The sequence below is a fragment of the Onychostoma macrolepis genome, chromosome 17 (genome assembly GCF_012432095.1).
Source record: "Onychostoma macrolepis isolate SWU-2019 chromosome 17, ASM1243209v1, whole genome shotgun sequence".
Lineage (NCBI taxonomy): Eukaryota > Metazoa > Chordata > Actinopteri > Cypriniformes > Cyprinidae > Onychostoma > Onychostoma macrolepis.
Window position 1 is genome coordinate 28,734,794 of NC_081171.1, and position 27,156 is coordinate 28,761,949.

Here is a 27,156-nt window from a genome sequence, read left to right on the forward strand (position 1 = left end):
AGTATGAATGAAAAAGACATTGTGTGTTTAGTGCTAATGGCCAATCCAATTATTAATTGGTCATTTTTATTTATTTTTTATTATTTTTAAGTATCGGTTCAGGCACCGTTTAGGCACCGGTATCGAAAAAAACCCAAACGATACCCAACCCTAGGCAGCACTCATACGTCTGTTTTTTTGATGCCAGCTTCAGCACCTGACGCGCAGCATGAGGACCTAACTTCTTTGATCGACCCTTGCGAGGCCTGTTCCGAGTGTAACCCGTCTTGGAGAACCTCTGTATGACACTGGCCACTGTACTGTAACTCAGTTCCAGGGTGTTAACAAACTTCTTATAGCCTCGGCCATCTTTGTGGAGAGCAACAATTCTAATTCTCAAATCCTCTAAGAGTTCTTTGCCATGAGGTGCCATGTTGAAAATCCAGTGGTCAGTATGAAAGAATTATACTCAAAGCACCAAATTTTAACTGCTTTAATACAAGATACACAAATTTGTATGGTCCTGTCAAGCAGAAAAAAAACATGAACATGATGAATAGGACATGTGGCCTTGCATGGTTAAACGACGTATAGCTGTTATCACTTAGGGTGTACTCACTTTTGTTGCCAGCTTTTTTGACAATAATGGCTGTATGTTGAGTTATTTTCAGAGGACAGTAAATCTTTACTGCTATACAAGTTGCACATTGACTACTTTCATCTCTATAGTATTGTTCCTTGAGAAGATATACTAAAATGGTTGCCGAAATGTGAGGGGTGTACTCACTTTTGTGAGATACTGTATATTGAGTAGTTAATGCTTTTGTTATTGGGCTTATTGACGTTGCAGGGCTCTTTTCTTCACCTCCTGCTGTCAGACAGGTGAAGCTTTATGAAGGCCACACTTGTCGGTCGCAGCTTTACATGTTTTCAGATGCTTTTAGCAGCTCATGCAGGAGATTGAAGAATGGTTTCTGGTTGGCATTGTGATGAAAGCTGTCTGTCCCACTGAGGATGAAGAATTGATTATTTGTGTCTGAAAGTTGATGCCGTTCCAAGAATCTATCAGCGTTCAGAGTGGCTGCTGTTCGCTGTATTAGAGTGCTGTAAAACCCCAGAGTTCACCATATCTTTATTGCCCTCTGCGTTCATATCTGTTTAGCTCCGGCTGACAGGCATGGATTTGTTATTAACCCCTGTCACAGTGTGGTCAAAAGCTGCTGCCTCTGTCGGTTTCTCAATTTACTTAATAGTCTGTTGCAGGAAGACTTCCCAAATAGAGCCAGTGCACATTTGTGCTTTAATGTTGTCATTTTCTGCTGGTGTATTGTATTCATAGAATATCAAAAAATAAATAAAAATAAAAAACTGAGTAGCTTTTTTAAATTAAAACGGTGAGCTGAGAAATATTGCAGCATTTGTAAATAGTGTTTTCCTTTAGGGGTGGGTATTATGGCCATATTTTCCACAGTATGCCTGCACATAAGCATTAATACAACGAGTTGCAATATTCAGTCTTTTTTTTTTTAGGTCAAGTGCATCTGCATCATGTGCATTTAGACACACACCCTTGAGCCCACCCTCATGTTTCAATGATAAACAGACCTAATACTGTATTAGGGGTGTGAGGTATTTATCATCTACAAAATATTATAGTTGTTTTAATGTTGTGTGCTTACAGTTTCGAGCATGTCACTCACTTTGGCAAAAACCAAATAAAAACACACCTTGAGAGAGTCCATGTGTGATGTAACCTAATACAGTAGACTACTGGCATGTTTAGTGCACACTTTACAGCATGATGTAGCCTATTAGAATGCAGAAAATTCTAACCAAAATTCAAGATATGGGGGAAGAAAGGTTCTGTAGGATTTTTGTCTTATATAGTATAATGTATCACATGAGCAAAAGTGCTATTCTTTTTTTTTTTTTTTTTTTTTACGGAAATCTGCACAATGCAGATGTGATCTATTTATACAACAATTCAGTAAACAAGAATTTAATATTGTGAGTTACATTACAGGCAGAATATTGTTTGTTGTTTGCAGTCTCTGAGTAACTGCTCTGAGTAGTTCTGCTACTTAATAAAACCTTTTTTTTTCATACTTCAATATGCAATTAATAACATTAACATTAATAACATAATATTTATTAATCTGATGTAAAAATTGAAACACATACATCTACTTAAAGGGGTAGTTCACAAAAAAAAAAAAAGAAGAAAATTCTGTCATCATTTACTCACCCTCAAGTTGTTGCAAACATGTATGTTTCTTTCTTCTGTTGAGTACAAAAGGAGATATTTTGAAGAATGCTGGAAACCAAACAGTTGATGGTCACCATTTACTTCCATAGTATTTATTTTTTATTTTTTCTCTCAGTATATACATCATACTGCCATAATTCCCATGTGCTTTATGTTTGCTTGCTTGCATTTAATCACTTCGGTCCACAGTGTGTGTGCGTTCTCAAGTTAAATAAATGACATATGTATTTATTTATTTATTTATTTATTTATTTTTTACATGAGATGGTTTGGTGTGTAGAGTAAATGTTTTAGAATTGCCTTGCTAAAAAATATTTATCTGTGTTTCACAGACCAGTCTAGTCCTACTCTGTGATTTCAAGCCTGAGAGTCCTACTTTGTTCTGTGTTTGATCACTCAGAGAATCTGCTCACTTTGAAAAGCTGTTATTTTCTCCCTGAATGCCCTCTCTGAATTTTTTATATGCCCATCAGGTCTTGCTGTAGGTTTTATTTTTCTCGCTTTCCGTTCCTGCATGGTAACTTAACAGATGCTGCTGGGCCCGTGGTCATGCCTGCAGGAAACAGCCGGCCTGAAACATACAGCCCATTAGGAAACAACTCGTAACTCATTCTGCAGAGTTAAGCCCTCTGTGTAAAACATGCCATCAGGTCTGTGTTTTGTAAAATGAGATAAATCAGAATTTTTTTTTTTTTGAGAAGCAATACAATGAAATGGTTAAATAAAGTAGAAGGAATTTTTGGCCTTGGGGCTGTAGAAAGCAATATCCCTGTTTGGGGCTTGAAATCAAATCAAGAGCTCTGCAGTTAAGCATGTCTCATAACCAAGCTGTGTGGTAAATAAGCTCGTTGCTTTCTAACAGTGGTCAATTTGTTTTTCTTTTAAACCTTGCTTGGGAATTCTACTTTGACTAATAATAGGGATTTTCACACTGTGCTTAACCCCTGGTCATCGTTCTAATCTTTGTATTTAACCCTGTAAAGGAATGCTTCACACATTTAGTCTTTAGAAGTGGGGGTTATGAAACCATGGTTTGGAGCAGGGTTAGCATTGTTTTTGCGTTGTTAAAGGGTTACTCCACCCCAAAATGAAAAATTTGTCATTAATTACTCACCCTCATGTTGTTCCAAACCCGAAGACCTCCGTTCATCCTCAGAACACAAATTATATAAGATATTTTTGATGCATTCTAAGAGCTGTCTGACCCTCCCATAGACAGCAATGGAATTAACACGATCAACGTCCAGAAACGTAGCAAGGAGATCGGTAAAATAATCCATGTGACATCAGGGGTTCAACCGTAATTTTACAAAGCTACGAGAATACTTTTTGTACGCAAAGAAAACGAAAATAACAACTTTATTCAACAATTCATCTCCTCCGCGTCAGCGCCATCCACTGAACGCAAACAGTGTATGCTATTCTGTGTCAGCCGCACCACACGGATACGCTGTTTTCGCTCAAATCAAAGCATAAATAAAGTAGAAAACGTATCTGTGTGGTGCGGGTGACACAGAACAGCATACGCTGTTTGTGTTCAGTGGATACTCTCCAAAATGGTGCAACCAATGACACGCCAATGAACGTTAACCCAGGGTTTAGGAACATACAGTGTGAAACATGAGTTTATGAATAACCAGTATTTATTGACCATTGTGCTGTCACGAGTTTTCTCGCAGTGAAAAATACACCGCAAAGCAAAGAGGACACTGATAGTGCACTGACAGACAAGACAGAGCGCGTTACTTTTGGTATAAAAACAGTCTCGGCATTCAAAAAAAAATTTTTGTAAGAAATTCAAACTGTCAATATTGTTTTGCGCCTCAGTTCAAACAGCACATGAACTGATAATTTCTTCCACTTTATTAGTTATAGCATGAAATAAACGTGAATGAACATCAGAAGGTGTCTTGTTTCAACGACGTCAGTACACACAATTTTTCAAGTTCAGGTCCACCGACGTTAAATTACTCCCCTGTCTGGTTTATTTGTCTGAAAAAATGGCAGATTTGGCATTGTGATTGGTCAGATCGCCTGTCAATCAAACTCCCAGCTAGGGCTGCATGATGAATCACATGCAATTGTCATGCGTATCTCGTCAGTAAAGCCGTCTCTGTGATTAGTAATAAATCTCCATCATGTGCTTTTAGATGGAGCGGCATTTAATACACAGTGCTGTTTGTGAGTTATCTGTTTTTGCAAATAAACTCTTCAAATATAAAAATAAAACTGATTTCTGAAGCAACTGTATTAAAGTCCTCTTTCTCTTTGTGTTTTGTAGTTTTATTAATGTTAAAGGAATAGTTCACCCAAAAATAAAAATGGTCATCTGTCTGTCAATTCTGTCATAGTGTTTTATTTTTATACCACCATTTACTCACTCAAAAGTTGTTTTAAACCTGAATGAGTTTCTTTCTTATGCTGAACATAAATGCTATGAAATTGTGATCTATTACAGCTCTCTATATGAAGCATACAGACTTTATTAGTGCCACAGAAAGACAAACGTTTTGCTGAAAAATGCACAATACGTAATTTATAGCCTAGAGTGAAGTCATTATGCACATTCACAATGATTTGGGACAAATATAATGTAATTTAATAGAAAATGGCGCTCTGTTCCGCGGCAGGATTTTCTATCGGCTGTATTTAAATGCGAGTCTGGAGTTTCCCGCTCTGTGGAGCACTCAGTGTCACATGTCAAAATAAACAACATGTGCTGTCAGTGATTTCCACCTCTAGAGGCTGTTCTCGTACTGTATAATGCCAGCGGACCCTTCTCAGCCACTCCAGCAATGGTTGCAAACCGGAAAACTATCGGCATGGATTTTTGCTGATAACCGATAGTTGCGGCAATCAACTATCGGTGCCGTTTAATCGGCAAAACCGATGGATCGGTCGACCTCTATTTAGTTCAGTAATCAGATGCTGTTTGACAGGCTTTAATGAAACATTTAAAAGCATATGCAAATAATATACTTTTGTGATTGCGAATAAGTGCAGTGTCCCGTGAGAGTAACTCTACCGCTGAGTTAACACTGATGTGAATGTATGTGGCGTTGTACAGTATATTGAGGCGGAGACTGCAGTACTGCAGCTGATAGAATGTGCGCTGTATGATACTATGATATTTCTTCAAAAGCAGATCGTGGAGACATTTTTATCATCCACGATCAAAAATCATCACATCGTACACCCCTAATCTGCATGGGCACCAACTCTATAGTTAGGAGCATCAAAAAGAAATTAATGTAACTGACCAATACAGTTCTGTTTTTTAGAAGGCCATTAAAGTGTGAGGTTTATTCTGGCTGGTTTGTTATTGCGGTTAGGCTTGGCAACATGAGCTGTAGTGCCTCATTTTATTCTGAAATATAAAGACTTCAGCTTTGAATTATTCAGAGACAAAGAATTTGCTTAAGGAAACAAAGTAGTGCTGGGCGGTATGACCAAAAATTGATATCACGGTATTTTTCAAAATTATACCGGTTTCACGGTATATGAGGTTGTTTTTTTTTTTTTTTTTCATGCATGACCGGGTGTTAACCACATTTTCTACTGATTGAGAGACAAAAAACTGCAGTAGATTGACTTAGAATGCCCTATTTTACTGTCGTGATGTGTGAATATTGTAGAAAAATTCCACACTAAATAGTGACTAAACACGACCCATTAATACATGTTAACCAGGAGTCACTCTCATTTATAATCGTGACATCGTCTGATAAAATCAACATGCATCTAACGTTACACTAAAGAGCTGTTTTGTACTCATTTACTGACGAGTCTGCTGCGGTACGGCCAACTGAATGCGGTGCTTCTCTGCTGCTCGCTGCACAGAACAGACGCAGAGAGAGGCGACACTGCGCCGGGAGAGTCAGATCTCGCGCTCGCGGGGCAGCACTGGCGACATCTTCCAACTGAACCATAGCTAAGGTTTATCCAAAAAAGTTGCTAGGTGTGTCAGTTTGTACATTCTGTGGAAAAAAGCCGCTAAAATGATTTTTAAGTTGCTAAATATAGCGCTAAAGTCGCGCTCGTGTGTGTGAGACGCGGGAGCTGATGGCAGCGGGCGGTGGATATTGTGGATGAGTTCTTCTGTGTCATCACGTTCTACAGCTTCAGAACTGTCCTCGCCACAGCGCAACAGTGAAAAGAGACCCCTCTCAAACAGTGTCGTGTTCCAAACGTTATTTAAATGACACCGGTATTGCGGTATTTTAAAAATTCATATCATAAGAAAAATAAACACCGGTATTCGGTATGAACCAGTATACCGCCCAGCACTAAAACAAAGTGGTCTTGGCCATGCAAATTTTTTGAAGCGAATTCATGTTGGCTTGTGCAATTAGTGTCTTTAGCTGTCAGTTCCCTTTATTGTTGGATGCCAATTTTTAGGTTATTATAAAGTTTATTTTTAGCTTAGATTGATGATAAATCATCATGAAATTCCCCACGGTTAGTATTATCGTTTCATGTTTTAATTATCATTAAAACCGTATTCGATTACCGCGATTTGAATAACTCAGGATAAATAAATACTGTCCAGTTTTCAGTAACAGTCTCATGTGCGCACTGCATGCAGAGTAGTTTTGTTTTGTTTTGTGTGAAAACAAGGCGGAAAGCCGGGAGGTTTTTAAAGAGTGCTGAGGGAATTATACAAATAAATGTATGAATGTACCTCTGAAGGGTCTGGCTGTCTTCAGAAAAGATTTGATGGCATTTTGTTTTCATCTTTGCTCCATGTAATACCTAATAAAATGTTTTTATTCACAATGCTGCGAATGAGGTTACGCGAAACAGCTGTAATTCTGCTGTTCCATAAGCGCCGCCTAGTGTCAGAGAGTGGATTTACAGAGAGTTACATTTACAATCAGCTTGTGTGCAGTTTTATTTTGGGCGAAAACAGACCAAATTTGTATGCCCTGCTGCAAATTTTGACCAGTTGATGGAAAAACAAGCTTATGTGGATTCTGCCCATTTAAACAGGTTCGGATAAGGTATTTAGAATTATTTATGGAGCAGATAAAATGCATACTATCATTTATTAATCAGTTATCATTTTGACTTACTTAACCCTTTTCTTTATTTAAAGGCTTAAATGTGAGCTTAACCGTTTTATGAAACCTTTTCACTGTTGTCAGTCATGTTTTCATTTAAAATCCAGACATCATTAATGTTATTGTTTTAGTGTTTATGCAAACAAAAAGTAATTTTATTTGTTGTTTGTTGGTTTTATATATAAAACTTGGTGAAACGATTTATGTGGCAGTAGTTTTTGAACATTTCCAGCACATTTTAACAATACCATGATAATACTGATAACCGTGATAATTTTGGTCACTATAATCATCATAAGAAATTTTCATACCGTTACATCTCTAAACTGTAATGATGTCAGCATCAGAATGATGCCAAAAAACTTTATTACACAAAAACAGAGATTAACCGTCAGTGGAAATAGAGGGTGGACAACTAGAGATCTGTCCTCTGCTCATGTCCATCATGACTTTGCACTGTTGTGCTAGACTTGCTAGGCACATTAGACAGAAAAAATAATCCCTACGGAGGCAATTTGCACATTCACGCAAACCTCTGGCTTATTCACTCATTTATGACACATTACATGCTGTAGTTCGTTATATGAGGAGAGCGAGTGAGTGACAATGAATGTATTTGTACACTGCCCATTATTCGCTGTATGAATTAAAGCTTAAATTAGTTTTGTCAAATCATACCCCGAAAAACTTGATCTGTTATGACTACCAAAGGTGCTTCAACTAAGTACTGATATAAAGGTCTGTATACTTAATGTTTTTTTAGATTTTCCATTTTAATTTACAGCGTTACCACAAATAGAAAAAAAAAATACAACTTTAAAAAACATTTAGTTAAGGCTGCAACATAATAAATTGTTAGAAAGGAAGGAAGGTAAAGGAAGGAATACTGTGTGTGTTCACTGCATTCTGTGTATGAAATCACTGAAATGTTTTGTATTCCAATCTTGGATCATTCATGTCATGTGGACAGGATCTTCCTTCTCGCTCTTCCTTCATCCGTGATTCTATGTGGTTGGCCTTGACAGGCCAGGATGATGTAAATGGGTATGAGAGGGACATGTCAGGCTCCGAAGGGTTTTTGACATCCATCCCACTGGAGCACTTTCTCACACACACACACACACACACACACACACACACACCAACAGAGACAGTCTGCATCTATATGTGCCACAGACCTTACTGCTCGCTTTCGCTTATGTCCTCTTTTACTTTCCTCACATTCTTTGGCTTTGCTAGGGCCACAAAGCTTTAAAGTTTTTGCAATATATTTATCATGTCATATTTCTGCTAATCTGTTCCCTACATGCTAACAGTACCACTCTTTTTACCCAAACAGTAGCATTCAGTGCAGAATATATTTTAAATCCTAGCATGTTGTGGTTTAATAATTGTACAAGGTCATATAGTGATTGAGGTTTTAATAAGATCAGTCACGCAGACATGACTTGGCTGTCATGGTGTCTTGGGTCAAAGTCTGCTGGTTTTAAAGCATTTTAGATTGTTTACCATCATCATGTGCTGCTTTAAGAATTCATGACTGTGTCGTTGTGTGTGTGTGTGTGTGTGTGTGTGTGTGTGTGTGCGCAAACTTTATGCATAGGCAATATGGCATGTTGTTGTTTTTTTTAATAATTTTTTTATATATTTTTTTTTTTATATTTGTATTAATGTTTTTTTTCCAAATTAACTTCAAATCAATGCCATATTTACAGTTGATTACTTTTTATATTACCAGCAAAATCATTGTGAATTTATTTTTAATATTCAATATATTTGCCCACCACTGTGGAACCAAAACTTGGAATTTCCAAAATCATCTTAGATAAACAGCAAAAGTCCAACGGGCTTTTCAAAATGCAAAATATTTCCAAACATGCGCTTTTGAATTTTGTTTTGAAACTAAATCTTCCTCTATCCTCTTGTCTGTCTCACCCCACTCTTCTTGTCAGTCAGCTCGACTCACTCTCCTCACGCGAATGAAATCTAACCTATGATGCGACTGTCGTTCGGTGCCGCGGTGGGCAAGTGACATACCAACTTAACACCGGTATCACCGCCAACACCGTCTATCGCAGCAAGCCTAGTGGCCATCACCATGAAGAATGTAAATCAAATCTGAAAAAAAATAAAGCTGAAGGTATGGTGGGCAAATATATTGAATATTACAAATAAATTCACAATGATTTTGCTGGTAATATAAAAAGTAATCAACTGTAAATATGGCATTAATTTGAAGTGAATTTGGAAAAAAATTATGCCGAATTGCCGCTAATTTGAAAGTGAAAGTAAAATGCGCACCCCGCTTTTAAATAGCTTGTAAAAGTGAAGGAAAGCGTGAAAAAGAGGGGAACCCCATCCCCTAACCACCCCCACGGTGATACCGGTGTTGTTACTCGTCGATTAACTGGTGGGGAAATTTCCTCACCGTCACAACTCTAATGGCCACCAGCACTCTGAAGTGACTCCAATAATGATGTGAAAACTTTCAAACAATGGCGACTTTTAATTGAATTTGAAATTGAAAGACTTGTCAGATACAGACCTTTACATTTTGTGATTAGCAACTGCATTCTTAAAGTGATAAACTCTGGTCAAACCAATACCAACGAAAATAGTATGTGCATTCATTACGACAATTACAGTAATCTGTGGGCAGCTTAAAAACACTGGCTTTCTGAGATGTTTAAAGTTAGTCAATGAATCATCAGCAAGACTGTAAAAACACTTTACAGCTGAAACAATACAATTACTGAGTTTCGCATTTTTGCTATTAAATGGGCTCCATTTATTTATTTATTGAAGTGTTTATTTATTTTTTGGTGCTAGTTATGTCACAAATGTGGATTGAGCAATTAAACCTGGATTATTCCTTTAAGGCAATCAGGAAATGGCCATTTCTTATTAACAGTGCTGTCAAAAATAGGATTATAGTAGTCCAGCTGTTACTGAATGAGGGAACATGAAATGACCTTTGGTACGGTCGTGTTCTCATCTCAAATATACTGGTGTTGACATAGCTCTTTGACGTCCAACTGTCATTGGATGTTACTGATCTCTGTCTTGCTCACAAACACTCAGGCAGACCTCAGGTTTTGTCAGTGAGTCAGTGTGTTTTCTTGGGCAGCAGGAAGAGGCCCGACACAATGAGGGTTGAAAAGCAGAGCATGTGAGAGGCTCTGATAAGAGACACGCCTGTGCTGTTATTGCTGCTCTTCTGCTTGGACTCTCTGTGCCAACTCCTCCATGAGCACACCACAGTAATACTAAGCATGGACTGGTATGATATTTTGATATTATGATAACCTTAAAGGTGACACATCATGAAAATCGGACTTTTTCCGTGTTTAAGTGCTATGAGTTCCCGGTGCATCTACCCACCCAGAAAACGTGAAAAAGAACAGCCCAGTAAAGTTTTTTTGGTAAGCCTTTCTCTGCAAGCTTGTGAAAAAACGAGCACGTCCGATTTCACTCCCCCTGTGATGTGGAAAGAGGATCTTATTATAATATTACCACCCCTTAATCTGCAAGTTTCCACCCATGGCACCATCATTGCTTTCACAAGTGACAGCAGCGTACCAGTTCTAACGCCATGGCGAAAGTTCAGGAAAGTAAAAAAAAAATCCAATATAAAAACAAAAATTAAGTCAAACATATAGATGTCAAACTTTTATTCTGTCTTTTTACAAAGCATTCTGATGCAGCTGAATAACATGAGCAAAAATTACCACAGAAAAAAGCAACTAGACTCATATAAATTTCAAATATTAAAGTGTTAAAGACCAGTAGACAGTCAGTAATAAAATAGGAACAAATCAATTAGCAATACAGTAGCATAAACCTAATTTCAGGTACAGAAACTGTAATTAAAAGTGTAAAAACACTGCACAGTTTTCTTTTCATAAATAAAATAAAGATTGATTAGTTAAAGTTATAAAAAATATTCAGTCAAGATCATTGAATGATTTTCTTTTGTCCTTTGATTAACATTAATGACAGGCAGCACCTTTATTTGGCTGCTGTCTCTTTAACACTGAATGCACGCAGATCTAAAAATACTGTACACGTGCATATTCTTTCTCATCTGTTTACGTTCACTTAAGAAAAAATTGACTGTCTTTATGATGATATACTGACTTATACTTCTGCATACTGGTTGATAAATATGAAAGAAGCCAGTTCCGGCCTGGAACAAATTTTTCTGCAGTGGAAATGCAGGGAGCAGTTCGAGAATGAACACAGGCTGGGAACCCTCTCCGAGACCGCTGTTCTCTGTGCTTGCACTTCACTTCAGACGTGTACACTGCAGTCAAACAGGGTGCAAGTTCTTTCCGTTCCTGCACTTAAAATGTTTTAAATCGCATTAAAATGCAAACGCAGAATCGAAATGCACGCGTCTTATCAAATACCCGGTTCTCGGAAATTTGGAACCGGTTTGACCATTTAAGCACAATAAGACATGAGAGAGAACTTAGTTTAGTACTCACATGCCATTTGGCAGCCGCTTTATGTGCACATGCTTCACATGTGTGAACACAGAAAAACCTATATCAGAAGTTTAAACTAATATGATTTAAAATGCATGGTTTCAGTGCAATAGGCATGATGATCATCAGCTCATTTGCATTTAAAGAGACATGCACGAAAACAGTGTATTTCTGTTTCCATTTAAAATAGGTATTTTCAAAATGATATTATAAATGATCTGTGGGGTATTTTGAGAGGAAACTTCACAGACACATTCTGGGGACACATGAGACTTATTATATATTGTAAAAAGGGGCATAATAGGTTTCCTTTAAGCAAAAATGTCACAGTTTCACAGCATCACGGTATTGAGGTTACAGCTCTAAAATGTGTTATTTCTCAATGTCTGGGTTAAAAAAACAAAATTGTTTCCTACACCAAATCCTACACCAGTATTTTTTTATTTTATTTTTTAAAGTGTAGAATTTTTTCAGATGGCTAATAATTAACAATATTAAATGCATTGCCTATAAATTGTGCATACTGTTTAAATCTGATTAAAAATATTTGCAATGTTTGCTGCTGATTATACTTTATATTACCAGCAAAATCATTGTGAATTTATTATGAATATTCAATATATTTCCCCACCATACAGACTAAAGAGAGGTCCAGTTTAAGATTGACAGTTTAATTTAGTCATTATTTGAGTCCTGAGAGATTAATGCTTAATACATATCTTTGATATTTAATAGACACAAGCATGGTCTGAGAGAGGAGAAAGGTAGAAAAGCTTCCAAATCCATCTTGCAGTTCCAAATCATAATAGTAAAACACTTTCTGGCCTGTAGATCCAGTGTAATGACAGATTTAGCAATAATAAAGTAGCTCATCCTGCGTCTTGCCATTATTTAGGATGTGACTACTGGCTTTAATCGGATGTGGACTTTCTCTGGGTAAGCCCACCCATCCCAATGTGTTCTAGCTTTTACAGCTTTTTATGGTAATATCAATGCTAGAGATGTCATTTACATTTAGATTTTCTGGTACTTTTTCTCAGAAATTGTTAATATTCAGTGGGCAATTACCTAAAATACAGTGTGTCCTAACATAAGCACCACTGGCCCAGCGCAATGACTTCATCCACATTTGTCAAATGGGTGTTCTCACAGCTCTGTCAGTCTGGCTCCAGGCAGAATATTATTTCAGCCATCGAATCCATTCCTTGTCATCATCTATCATCTGTCCCTGCTGCTATTAAAAATCAGGCCAGTGCCACTGCTACAAATTGGTTGCAAATGCCAGTGTTTCCCTGGAGCCAGTCTAACGGCTTTGAGCTGCTTTGATCGCTTTGTTTAGGAAAGAGGAGGTGAGATGTGAACATTACTTTTTGCAGACCTTAGGGTTGCTCTGAAACCAATTTTTTATTTTATTTCTGTACGATACTAAGCTCTGGTACCATGGTATCAATGCTCAATGTAAATTGATACTGTAGGAAACATATTGATGACCACCTTAGATGGTTGATGAGCTTATTAGGGATGCACCGAAATTAAATTTTTTGGCCGAAGCCGAATCTGAACAAAATGAAACACTGGGCCGAATACCGAACACAGTTTAACCTTGTTTTTTCCCCCCATGTGTTTTGCCGATTTTTTTCTTTTCACCATTGCATAAATTAAATACCCAAATTTAGCTTTTTACTGTTTTGTCTTGCTTTTCAAAGAGAAAATTAATTACAAAACAACAATTTACTTAGCATTGAACATTTTTTAACATTCTAGCAGACAGTATACCAACAAAGCGCAATTTAACTTAAAATTAACAAGTTAGTTTTTATATATATAATTTTTGAGACCCCCTTCTTGAATCAGGTATGTATTTTTATACTGTACAAATAAATGCAGCCTTACTGAGCAGAAGATAATTCTTTTAAAACATTAGAAAATATTTCAGAATTGTAAGACCTTACAGTGTATTACAGCCTTGTAAAAATTCATAAAAATGTTACTGAGCAACTGACGAGGAACAGTGTTTCAGCGCAGATTTTCCTCATGCTTTGGACTTTGAACCCTGGCTGACAAGCAGATAGCGCCACAAGCTCGTGCAGCACTGTCAGAATGAAAACATAACATTCTGCAGTTTATTTACAAATTTTTTAAGGCCATTTCATGATTTCAATCATCATACAGTAACTAGCAACAACCATCCCTTCCTCTTCTCATCAAAGACGTGCGATGCAGATGCATTGCTAAGCAGTCTCTGGCTGTCGGTGCTTGTAATGATCTTTGCGTCTTTTTCGGACAGTTTTAAATACTTCCACACCGCCGACATGTTTGCTGCATTAGCAGACCCCACTATTTGATCGTGTCACGTCATTGTTCAATACAATTTATTCGGTCTATTCGCTTATTAATTACGGTTGCCAAACATTCAGTGCATCCCTAGAGCTTATTATAAATAAATAAATAAACAATTAAATAAATGAAATGACAAAAATACATTTAAGAGTGACTAATGTAGCAGTTGACCAATGCAGATTGACTAAAATTCACTTGGATGTACATGAAGGGTAGGAGCACCTACTGGAAATCTACTATGGCTCGTTTCCACTGAGCAGTACGGTTCGGTACAGTACGGTACGGTACGCAATTATGTCCGTTTCCATTGTCAGAAGTTGTGAATGGTACCAAAATAGCGAACCGTACCGTACCACTTTTTTGGTACCCTTTCGTTGGGGTACTTAGCACGGCAAAGGGTACCAAAAGGGTGGAGCTAAACTCACTGCAGAACATTGATTGGTTGACTAGAATCGTCACTTGTGCATGATACAAGGGGATAAAGCTTCTCCTTCACTCGTTCCGCTCTGCTGTGTTCAGCTTATTACTTCAGAGTGCGCAAACAAAACAAAAAAAAAGGGTATTTTATAATTTTATATTTTCACACAGACAAGCCGTTTCTCAATATGCGTTCTTGTCTGTTCTTGTGGACTTGTGAAACGTCATTGCCCAAAAATTTGTGTCATGAAATGTAGTTTTAAGAGTTTTTCAGGTGAGATTGTAGTTGTTTAATACTCAAATCTGTGGTTTATTTATAAAGATAGCACCTATTTGAAAATTTGCTATACCTTGGCTAGTCCTTCTGACATTTGCCGCTGGCTCTGATGTCTCCGTAGTGATTAAACATGAGATACAATTCGTTGTGTGTATATTTAACAGGCATTCGTGGTCTCATGAATCTATTATTTGTTCCTGGTCATATCATTTTGACTGAGCACAAAGTTTAACTTTATATTTATTTTGAACTTTACCATAGTACAGCGCTGACTTTGTAGCATACGTTTGACTGAATTGTTCTTTTGTCTTTATTTCCTCTTATACTTTGTACTTATACTTTTATAATGGCTATTATTGTTCATTAATACTGACATAATTTATTGTCGATCATTACTTTCCGGCATACACCACACCTATCAAGTAAGGGTACTGTTGGCAGTGGAAACGCAAGCTAGATCAGAGTGTTCGGTCTCGAACCGTACCGTACCGTACTGTACTGACCCGTACCGCTTGGTGGAAATGAGCCACTAGTGACCTTATAGTGGTCAATGACCCTAAGAAGCCGTCTGCTCTGCATCACTCCATCTGAACATCAGCAAGGATAAGATCTGTTCAGTTCAGCTTTAAATATGTTTGGACCAACAAGATAAGCATTTGGGTCATGAGTTAAGGAAATGTTGTTCTGAAAATGTGTGCTGCATCAGGATGTGCTACCAGCAGTTCAAACTGTCACATTTTAAGTTAAAGCCCCAAGCCTTGAACCTAACCTTACAGCCATGTGAGTATAGCGTTCAGACACTGATAATGTTACTCTCAGTGTACAAAGAACACGTACAGTACACGTGATATGAAAAGTAATGAAAATAAATAAGAAACACATATAAATATGTAGTTACAGGTGAGCCAAAAAAAAAAAACATTAATGAAGTTATGATCACGATTGTTCTCATTTGAATTTTTTTAAAATTATATTTGTCTTTACTCTCTACATTACATCTCTACTCTCTTTTGTGCAATTCCTAATAAACTAAACACTGACTAAACACTGAATTTCCCAATTTTAATTTCAAAACTTTAAAAGTTATAAAACTTAGTTTGTTAAAAATTTTAATAAAAAATAAATAAAATAAAATGTATTTATTTATTTGTTTGTTTATTTGAAAGCAAAATTGCAGAACAGAGGTTGTATATGTGCATTTATTAAGCAACCACAAACATTAGTCAAGCTATATAGTACAAGTGGCCTCATAAGGGAACACTGCTGGCCTGCATTACATTTTATTTGATCAGAATGTCACTCAAGAGACGAGTAAAACACTGGGCAGAAAATGTGTTCTGATTGGGGAATTTAAACTCTTGATATGTGGCAACCCCAAACATAAAAGCTTGTGGAGGCTTGTTGTCAATGCAAAATAATTAAAATGTCCCAAAAAAAAAAAAAGACAAATAACCAGCTTGTCATTATAGATGCTTACTTACAGTCTGTTACAGACGATTATGATTAATTACTCGAGAAGCCAAAATCGTGATCACCAATAAAATACAATGAAATGCACAGCTCTATTGCATTACACCATACAGTAGATATCTATTTCATGCTGTCAGTTTATCACGCAATTAAAGATGAGCACGATTTATGTTATGTTATACAAGATTGCTTGTATGTTGCATCTTCGATTTAAAAACAGTTAATCTAGATAAACTAGTCACAATTGTTTTGGTGTCATTGTCAGAAGACTTGGTACTCTTCTGTTATTACCAAAAATGCAGTGTAGGTAACCTGCTAATTTGTTTTTTGAAATGCAGACATAGTATATCGAGTTAATTTTACAATTTCATGAAATCTTGTCTGGATTAAATCTACATACACATTCATATCTTTGAATTTTTTGTTCAGCATTTAATTATACCACATTATACAATCTAACTAATGTTTCAGTCATGCACATATTGGACTTATTGTCTGTTTTTGTATAATTATTTTCTGTTTGTTTTCTCCACAGATATTACTGACAGGAATGAACTGAAGGCATTTTTTGAAATCAACTGCTCACAGATTTATTTTATCTTCTATGAAAATTTCATTACACTGGAAAGTAACTTAAAGCAAAAAGGTAAGATTTTGTTGTATGCTTTCTGGAGTTTATCACAAAAATCAATCATTTTGATGCTTGCTAATTAAAGTGATTTGTTATATCTGTAAATAAGTAGCAATTTAATTTAATAGTTTGGACTATGTTGTTAATTTTAACCTCTAATATTATAGTAATGTAGCAATTATAGTAATAGGGAAGTATTGTTCCCTATATAGATTATTTTTGTCTTAATTTCTTAAGAACAAATGATATATATACTTGAAATATTTCTAGATGAATCGAGCACTAAGTTGTGCATGTAAATAAATTAATACACAAAAAGTGTTACCTAAAAAAAAAGTATACATAACTTTTACCTTTTAAGAGCAAATTATACTCTTACTATCCCTAAACCTAAATATAGTTGGAAACAGGAGTCTACAATTAACTATCTACTATTTCCCAATAAATATGCATATATAATGTCTTACTGATATATAAAACAAGAAATCACCACCAACAACCAATAACTGATGTGATCGATTAAGGATGCATGATGTTGGATTTTTGCTGATATCCTTCGCTGATATTTGCTGATAACTTGAAAACATTCTGATAATATTGTACATAACTAATTCTAATATATTTGATGCATCTCTAATGTAGATCCTAACAAACCATACATCAATGGAAAGCTTATTTATACGGCTTTCAGATGATGTATAAATCTCAGTTTCGAAAGATTGACACTTAAGACTGGTTTTGTGGTCCAGGGTCACATATTGGAAGATATCTTGCTTAGATAGAAAGGCAGCTCACAAAGGTTTTGGAAAAGAGATTTTGAATAATGCAAAAAAAAAAAAAAAACCTGATTCAACCCTTCATTTCCTCAGCCTGACGTAAGAGCCCTGCCTCGCTGCTGCCTGCATGCCCCCTCATGTGAAGTTAATGAGGCTTTTGTTTCTGTTAAGTCCCATCACTGACCAAAGTGGTTTTCCTGCACTGTGTTCAGTGAAGGTCATCTGTCCTTCAAGCTAAAGCACAATTCTACAGTAGAAGTATTTGTTTGAAACTCACACCTCATCATTTTCCTGCATATCAAGAGAGTGATTTTATGATTCAGCTGAGCAGCTTTTAACAGAGTAACTTAAAGACCTGGAATTAAAATGCTAGAACACAGAACTGCAGTGCTAACATGCACCAGTGCACTATAATGACGACATAAGCTTTCTTAAGATGGAGTATCACCCTAAAGATAACCTGTGATGCTGTATAGAAGCAAACTCCTAACCCTAAGCATTAAACATGCAACTTGTGATGTGAAGGAGGTGTGCGCTTTTCTAAGCCATCAGGCTTCTGAATTTTACCGGGCAGATGATAACATGACATCGTATGGACTTAAATTGAGCCATATTTACATTTACATTTACATTTATCCTTTTATTCAAAGCATCTTACAAATGAGGATTATCACAGTTTGTCGTAGAGCCCACAATATTCATAATGCATAACAAGTTTAGTATAAAGTAGATCAGCAATCTAGAGCAGAGGTTAAATGCAGAAAAGAAGAGAAAGAAAGCACTATATTTTTATAGTAAGTGATAGATCGTTTACTTTGCAACCACTGCAAAAAACTCCCGATTTTGAAACCACGTATTTTTGAGTTGTACCATACAACGCAACCAGTTTGATTCATGAACAAGTGAGTCATATGAGCATGTCCTTTTTAAAGAATTATTCAAAATACTGTAGACCCATGAACTCATGATATATCATTTGAATCAGATGAATGACCTGGAGGTTATGCACATCATTACTGTTAATTAAATAGTTTTGATTAAAGATTATTTTAATGAAAACCAGTAAACTGTAGTGCTTTGGTAGCGGTTTAATTAACCAAAGGCATCCTACATTAAATTAATCAGATATTTATCTTACATAAATGCAATATTACATCTTTTATCTGTCTACTCAAAATGACACAAATGTAAAAGTGAACTTGAGGTAAGTTACGTGTAAGTCGTGAATGTGTGACTCTTGTTGCACTCATGCACTCATCCCGTAGCATCATGCTAAAAAACACAGGCAACTGACAGGATGACGTGACCCTTCGGCGGCAATGCACGCATAGTCCTTCGCTAGGGGTGTAACGATAAATCGATTAATCTAATGCATCGCAATTCTGTCTGAAATCGTTTCTGAGCTTAGTTTTAACAGCAGATGGCACTGCATGCTTTAGAAAGAGCTTGCTTTCAGTTCCTTACACACACACCACTTGAACTTAAAATAATCATTCATAAAGTTCAAAAAGGTTGAAGCAAATTACAAAAGTATTCACAGTGGGTTGTGCTTACATTAATCTTGCTGCATAAAAGCAGAGGTGCAAGTACATTTAACCACTCAGTTGAACGCACAAGCGGTCTTCTTCGTGAGCATTTGAGTGCGCAGGTAAAAACTAGCCTAGAGCACCATCTGCTGTTAAAAACTAAGTTCAGAATCGATTCAAGGGAGAAACGCGAAGCATTAGGAAAATCACATAATCGATCCATTAATCTATTTATCGTTACACTCCTATCCTTCACTCTTCTCACTTTGTCAGAAATTGTATATATCCTGTCAGTAAATCTTGAACCACTCTTTATTTAGCTCACTATGAGTGCCCCAGCAGTCAAGGACAACCGGAAAAGACAGAGTGGACAATCGCCAATAAAGAAAAGAATTAAAAGATTCCACCATCTCCAGAGATAATCTTGACGTGTTAAAGAGCAACAAAGTACTCTCGATTCGGTAGTGGTTTCGACTGTAAGAGAAGCGATAGACTCTGCACTGACCCCAGCACTCCATGATCTACATTTGGATATACAAACGACCAACGATTCTATAAAAGAGCTGAAAGCAAAAGTTGAAAAGCTAGCCATTGCGGCGAAACGGACACGTGACTGGGTTGATTCCGTTCAAGCAGCTGCACGTGAGGATAGGAGGACAGTCACAAACTTAAGAAATCAGCTAGAGAAACTCAACGAAAAAATTACGCACATTGAGGATATGAGCAGGAGAAATAACGTGCGACTGGTGGGGTTGCCGGAGGGGGCGGAAGGCTCCGATGCAGCTGGCTTCCTCAGAGCTAATCTTTCCAAGTGGATCCCTTCCCTGAAATGCCGTGACATCGAGATTGACCGGGCCCATCGCGTGTATGACGGAAGGAAAAACTCAGATCGGCCACGTACTCTCATCTTCTGTGTACTAAGATGGCATGACAGATCTGCGATCCTGAAAGGTGCTCGGCAGGCATATCCGGTGAAATATACGCAGGACAATGTCACGCTATTTTTTTTTTCCCGACTTTAGTACAGCCACAACTACCAGGAGAAAGAGCTTTAATCCAGTCTTGAAGAAGATGACAGCACTTGGTCTCCAGCCCTTCCTCACCTATCCGACGGTAATTAAACCTACGGCACAAAGGTGAGCAGATGATGTTCAACTCTTCTCAAAAGGTGGAGGATTTTGTCACTGAAGACGTATTCTGCGGTGCTACAAAGCAGCGGGAAGGCGTCGGCTACCGTCTCCATCCTCTCAGCTCAACGAGAGAAAATTAACGATGAGGTCTGTGGCGAACCTAACTGCCCTGAAGAGGACAATAACAAGTTGGCCATGAACACTTGTTAATTTCTTTTTGGAATCTTGCCCCTTCCCTGTACGTTCGTCCGCTAATTGGTAAATAATAATGATTTATTTTTTTTATATTATTCTTCGGGCTGATGGAGAGTAGGTTCAATCACTACGCTTTTGGCTCAGTGGGCCTTTGGGGACATGTCTTGCGTTGAAGTGGACTGGTCACGCATCAACATTTGTTTCTGTTGTGTATGCAGACCTACACTCTCGGTAATGTGAGGTCTGCTTTGGTTTTTATACACAGTTGTTTGTCGTTCCTTGTTTTTGCTTTTTTTCTATGCCCTTCAACAGACATCAATACTTTTATTTATTCTGCTTTTCATTTAAAAGGACTATGGATCTAGGTGGATTGGTATCTAGGATACATACTAATGTTTACATGTCATTGGCAATATGGCATTGCTTTTGTTTCTCTTCACTTAGACAGAATCTTGGCATTGCGAGCACACAATGCATGTTCTGAATATCTTATCATTGAATGTGAATGGCCTAAATTCTCCTATTAAGCGTACCTGGATATTACAATATTTGCACCGTAAATCGATTTCCTGTGCCCTGATACAAGAGTCTCGGTTAAAACAATGCGATGTGGCACATTTTCAAAACCAGTATTACAAACTGGCAGCCTTCTCTTGTGCTCCTAATAAAACTAAGGGGGTGCTTATCTTAGTCGATAGGAAGTTACATTTAACTATTGAACATACCGGGAATAATGATGAAGGTAGATTTGTTTTTATACACTGTAAAATACATAATGACAGGTTAGCACTGGTCTCCATTTACTGCCCAAATGAGGTATTATTCACAAATATTTCCAATATATTACTTGAGTAGATTGATTGTCCTTTATTGATGGGTGGTTATTTTAATGCTGTTTTAAATCCTGCACTGGATAAGTCTCACCCTGATACTACAGCTAACCCATCCTCTAAGTTATTGAATACATTTATCACTGAACTTAATGTAATCGATCTTTGGAGAATCCAGAATACTACATCTAAGGACTTCACTTTTTTTTCTAAAAAGGGTGGAACGTCTGATGGTAGGACCTTTCAAATTTTGTAACAACACAAAACTTAAATTTTTATGTTGAAATTGGCCATTTGTCCAGCCCTCTTGGTCTACATTGAGCAGAAACGCATGAGGTGACTCATATGATGACCAGGGCCTCTGCTCACTTCAAGAACTCAGAACTAAGTTTTGTTTGCCAAACATCATCTTATTTTGTCTTTTTTTCAGTTGCGTTCTGCTCTCAAGGCCTATGGAGTTCCCTGGGCATCCCCTATTTCCTCTCATCCTATGTGGGATTGGATCGCACCACCCTCTGTTCGACCATCTGTTTCTTTAATATATAGTAAACTTAATGATCACACTGCAAAGTCTCTTTCTATTAAATCTATCTGGAATCGTGAATTAACAGATTTGGATTTATCGGTCGACTGGGAGAGGGTGTGGTCTAATCTAATCTTAACTTCTAAAAACTTGGTTCATCGTCTTATCCATTTCAAAGTCATCCATTGAGCATACTCCTTACAAGAGGTTTAAAATGAAGCTGCAATCGACCAATAACTGTCATATCTGTAAATGTATCAGCAGGTACTTTTCTCCACATGTTTTGGGAATGTTCAATTGTTGTCGGTCTGTGGACTCATGTGGATTCTGTTTTGTCCTTTTTGCTGCAAATTGAAATTGTTATGGTGTGTCTGTTGGTTCCCCCCTCCCTGTTGTTTGTTTGTGTGGATGTTGTTTTGTTGATTTAAAAAAAATAAAATAAGTTGATCAAAAAAACACAGGCAACTAAAGCACAAAGAATTTTTACAGTGGTCTTTTCATTATAATGTTATAATAATAGCATATAAATCAAAACCTAATGTTACTGAATGAAATGTTGACCAGGAAGTAGTTAGGACTGCAGCTTTGGGGGTATTGATGGAAGTGATCTACTCCATCTGTGTTTTGATGTCAGATGTCAAGGTCCTGGACAAAATGCGATCGTCAAACGATCATCACTGTAAATTTTAAGTACTCTGGTACTCATGCCCACCCCTGATTCATTGAAGACTGAATATTTAATATTGTCAACATAAGCATTCTAGCACCATAGATCATAACTGTATATCTAACCACAGCAAAAACACAAGCCTGAGTTAAATTTACTTTTTATTTTTCATATTTTTTAAGTAAAATTTAAATACGGAATCGGATATACTCTCCTCTCGCTCAAGTGTGCGCGCTCAAACTTTGTCCTGTGCGCTCGCAAATCTCTCCGTGCTCTTGCGCTAGATATCAATTCTTTTCACACCTGGATTAAATGTCAAAAGTTAGCAACCAATCAGATTTTTCTGCGACTGACCCGATGAAAATACTTGGCCTACGTGAAGAGGGAACTGATCCTGGAATTTCTTTACAATTTAATAATATTTAGTCATATTAATCAAATGTATATTAGAAATGGCTAGGAATCGGGTGCTTGGATGATATATATATATATATATAAAATAGTTTGTCTAATCGTTTGGTCAAACCCCTCTGAGTGATTTATCTAAACAAAAAAACAAACAAAAAAGTACATGATTCTTAAAGTTCATGTGGCCATACATGTATTGCTTGGTTGATATATATATATATATATATATATATATACACACACACAGTGGTGTGAAAAAGTGTTGGATTTATTAATTTTTTGCATATTTGTCACACTTAAAAGATTCAGATCATTAAACAAATTTTAATATTACACAAAGATAATGCAAGTAAATACAAAATGCAGTTTTTAAATTATGATTTCATTTATTAAGGGAAAAAAGCTGTCCAAACCTACCTGGCCCTACATGAAAAATTAATTAATTAAGAACTGTGATTAACCACATTATTTTAGAAAGGTGAGTTAAGTTTCACTAGCCAAACCCAGGCCTGATTACTGCCAGACCTGTTGAATCAAGAAATCACTTAAATAGATCCTGTCTGACAAAGTGCCTGTTTAAAGAGCAACACATCATTCCGCGATCTTAAAATAGTTTACATGTATCGGTCTGGAAAGGGTTATAAAGCCATTTCTAAGGCTTTGGGACTCCAGCAAACCATGGTCAGAGCCATTATCCACAAATGGAGAAAACTTGGAACAGTGGTGAACCTTCCCAGGAGCGGCCGGCTTACCAAAATTACTCCAAGAGCACAAAGACGACTCATCCAGAAGATCATAAGAGAACCCAGAACAACATCTAAAGAACTGCAGGCATCACTTGCCTCAATTAAGGTCAGTGTTCATGATTCAACAATAAGAAAGAGACTGGGCAAAAACAGCATCCATGGGAGAGTTCCAAGGCAAAAGCCACTGCTGACCAACAAGAACACAAAGCCTCGTCTCACATTTGCCAAAAAATATCTTGATTATCCCCAAGACTTTTGGGCAAATATTCTGTGGACTGATGCGATAAAAGTTGAACTTTTTGGAGGGTGCGTGTCCCGTTACATCTGGCGTAAAACCAACACAGCATTTCATAAAAAGAACATCATACCAGCAGTCAAACATGGTGGTGGTTGTGTGATGGTCTTGGGCTGCTTTGCAGCTTCAGAACCTGGATGACTTGCCATAATGGAGCCATGAATACTGCTCTCTATCAGAAAATCCTGAAGGAGAATGTCTGGCCATCAGTTTGTGACCTCAAGCTGAAGCGAACTTGGGTTCTGCAGCAGGACAATGATCCAAAACACACCAGCAAGTCCACCGCTGAATGGCTGAAGAAAAACAAAATCAAGACTTTGGAGTGGCCAAATCAAAGTCCTGAGCTGAAACCTATTGAGATGCTGTGGCATGACCTTAAAAAGACGGTTCATGCTCAATCCCTCCAATGTGGCTGAATTACAACAATTCTGCAAAGAAGAATGGGCCAAAATTCCTCCACAGCGCTGTAACAGACTCATTGCCAGTTAACGCAAACGCTTGATTGCAGTTGTTGCTGCTAAGGGTGGCACAACCAGTTTATTAGGTTTAGGGGCAAGCACTTTTTCACACAGGGCCATGTGGGTTTGGATTTTGTTTTCCCTTCATAATAAAAAACGTCATTTAAAATCTGCATGTTGTGTTTACTTGTGTTATCTTTGATTAATATTTACATTTGTTTGATGATCTGAAACATTAAAGTGTGACAAACATGCAAAAAAAAAAAAAAGCATTTTTATCAGGCTCCTATATTTATGTTCAGTTATTTCACTTTAATTGCATAGAAAAGGACCTATACACTGCCATTAGAGTAAAATTACTGAGCCTACACATGGGAGCCTGAAAAAAAAAAAAAAAAAAAAAGCTCATTTTAGATGAAATTTTCAGATGGCACTTAGAGGCTTTTGCATCTGAACTCTTCATATCTTCTGATTTAAGACAGAACTAGGGTCAGATGCACTATTCCCTAAATACCCTACTTAAGATGTGGAGACCAAATATAACACTATAATGAATTTATCATATTTGTCATAACATCACTTCATTATATTCTATGGGTTTAATGCGTTTGCAGACAGTATCATTGCCTATAACTGTCCTATAACTGAATATTCACTGTTTTAGAGGAGAGTGCCATTGAATGTGTTGCTAATATGAAGTGAGTTTTCATGAAAAGAAAATCTAACTAAAATCAGAACTGAAAACAAATACTGGATTTAAAAAAATAAATAGATAAATAAAAAATAAAAAAACTCCCAATAAATGTCCAAACAGTGATTCTATCAGAGCATTTAGTGTGTTATGAAATCATCGTTTACAACTATTTTTGCATTTGATGTTGTTTGATAGGAATTGTTACTTATTATTGCCAACAATTAAGAATTTATTGCAATGATTTTAAATTCAGTTGAGGTATCTTACATATGACATAACATTGACCTTTTATATGAAGTCTTTAGAGCCATGGGCTGTTTTTAGATAAATCGAGGGGTTTGACCAACCATAGTTGGACAGAGGTTATGTATATGTACAGATCATCCAAGCACCTAATTTCTAGCCATTTCAAATATACATTTGATTAACATTGCTAAATATTATTAAACTGGAAATAAATTAAAGATCCTCCTTTGATTGTCAAAATATTTCACAGAAAATAACAAAATACAAACATAAAAGATATAAAGTAAAACAAAGTAGCCTACAAAATGTGTTGAAACAAAAAATGCAACAATAAAAAAAAAAAGGAAAGGCCCTAATGAAGATATTTTTTAAAAGTGCATAATGATAACTTTTGACAATGTTTAGTTCAGGTGTGAAAATAATTAATCTTCATATATATATTTCAACCCAAGTACACAGTACATGTATGGCCACATGAACTTTAAGAATCATATACTTTTTTGTTTGTTTGTTTAGATAAATCGCTCAGAGGGGTTTGACCAAACAGTTAGACAAACTAGTTTTTATTTTTTATAAATCATCCAAGCACCCGATTCCTAGCCATTTCTAATATACATTTGATTAATATGACTATTAATCAAATGTATTTGCGTCTGGTTTTGTGCGAGAGCAAAGGAAATTCGCGTGCGAGCGGGGAGATTCGCACTCGCACATTATATTAATCTACTTTCGCGCTACAAAAATGTGCTCTCGACATTTGGCATTAAAATAACGCCATATTTTAAGTTTACCCTGCAATACTCAAGTACATTTCACTCAGTCACGGTTTGTGAACTTTACTCAAACAACATAGCCCTGAAAAAAAAAAATGCCTATAAAGCATGTGGTTAAGTTACAATCACATATGTAAGCAAGTAGACAGTTCGTTATTCTTTTTAAGGTAGTATGTTGACTCAATATAGTTACTAACTGATTGAACCCAGAGACCTGAATACTTGGCACATGATACACAATGACAGTGACAATCAGTGAATAGTGTTCGAGTATTAATGGGTCATTTTGAGTAGAAAATGAACTCCAATGTCATAAAACAGCAAGTTACTTAACAAACAACAAAAGCAACCATAAAACAGTGTAAATACATCTCGAAAACAGCAAAAAAAAATACCTTATTAATTATTCATGCCCAAGTGCATGATGGGAACAACGGGATCATGACGTTGATATTTACTTAAACAAGCTTTTGCAAAAAATAAACAATTCCAAGTAAAATATACTTTATAAGTTCAAACTTTAAATTCTACATGCTTAAATTGAGTACTAATATTTTTTATTTATTTATTTATTTTTATTGTTGCCTGAACTAAATTATTTAATGTAGAAATCACATGTGTTTTTCTGTAGTATTTACTTCACCACAAAATCATATTTATCAGTGCAACAAAGAACGAATGTAAAATTACACAATAACTAATTCTGTTGCTTTCTTTCAGGGAACAAATCTCAACGGGAGGAGCTGGACTCCATCCTCTTTATTTTTGAAGTAAGCCTTTTCTACATGTGTTCATTAGTGTTTAGTGTGGTTTGTTGCTGTTGAGTTGTTAAACAGCTGAACTGTAGGTATCTGTGGATCTGTTTATGTCTCTTTCACCTGCAGCTCTGAGGGGGTTTTCAGCTGAAGATGTTTTTGTGCTGCTCTGCCCAGAGCAGGTTTTTCCACTCTCTCTCCTGTGTT

The 27,156-nt window shown here is 36.6% G+C and overlaps 1 protein-coding gene across 10 annotated transcripts in view; it reads left to right on the forward strand.

The window, feature by feature from the left end:
• Positions 1-27,156, forward strand: part of ralgapa2 (Ral GTPase activating protein catalytic subunit alpha 2) — a 187,205-nt gene that overhangs the window by 17,866 nt on the left and 142,183 nt on the right. For all 10 annotated transcript variants that reach the window (XM_058748533.1, XM_058748534.1, XM_058748535.1 and 7 more), the window contains exons 2-3: positions 16,832-16,942; positions 26,915-26,964. In XM_058748533.1, coding sequence (XP_058604516.1) covers positions 16,832-16,942; positions 26,915-26,964 — 161 coding nt within the window. The remainder of the gene's footprint in view (positions 1-16,831; positions 16,943-26,914; positions 26,965-27,156) is intronic.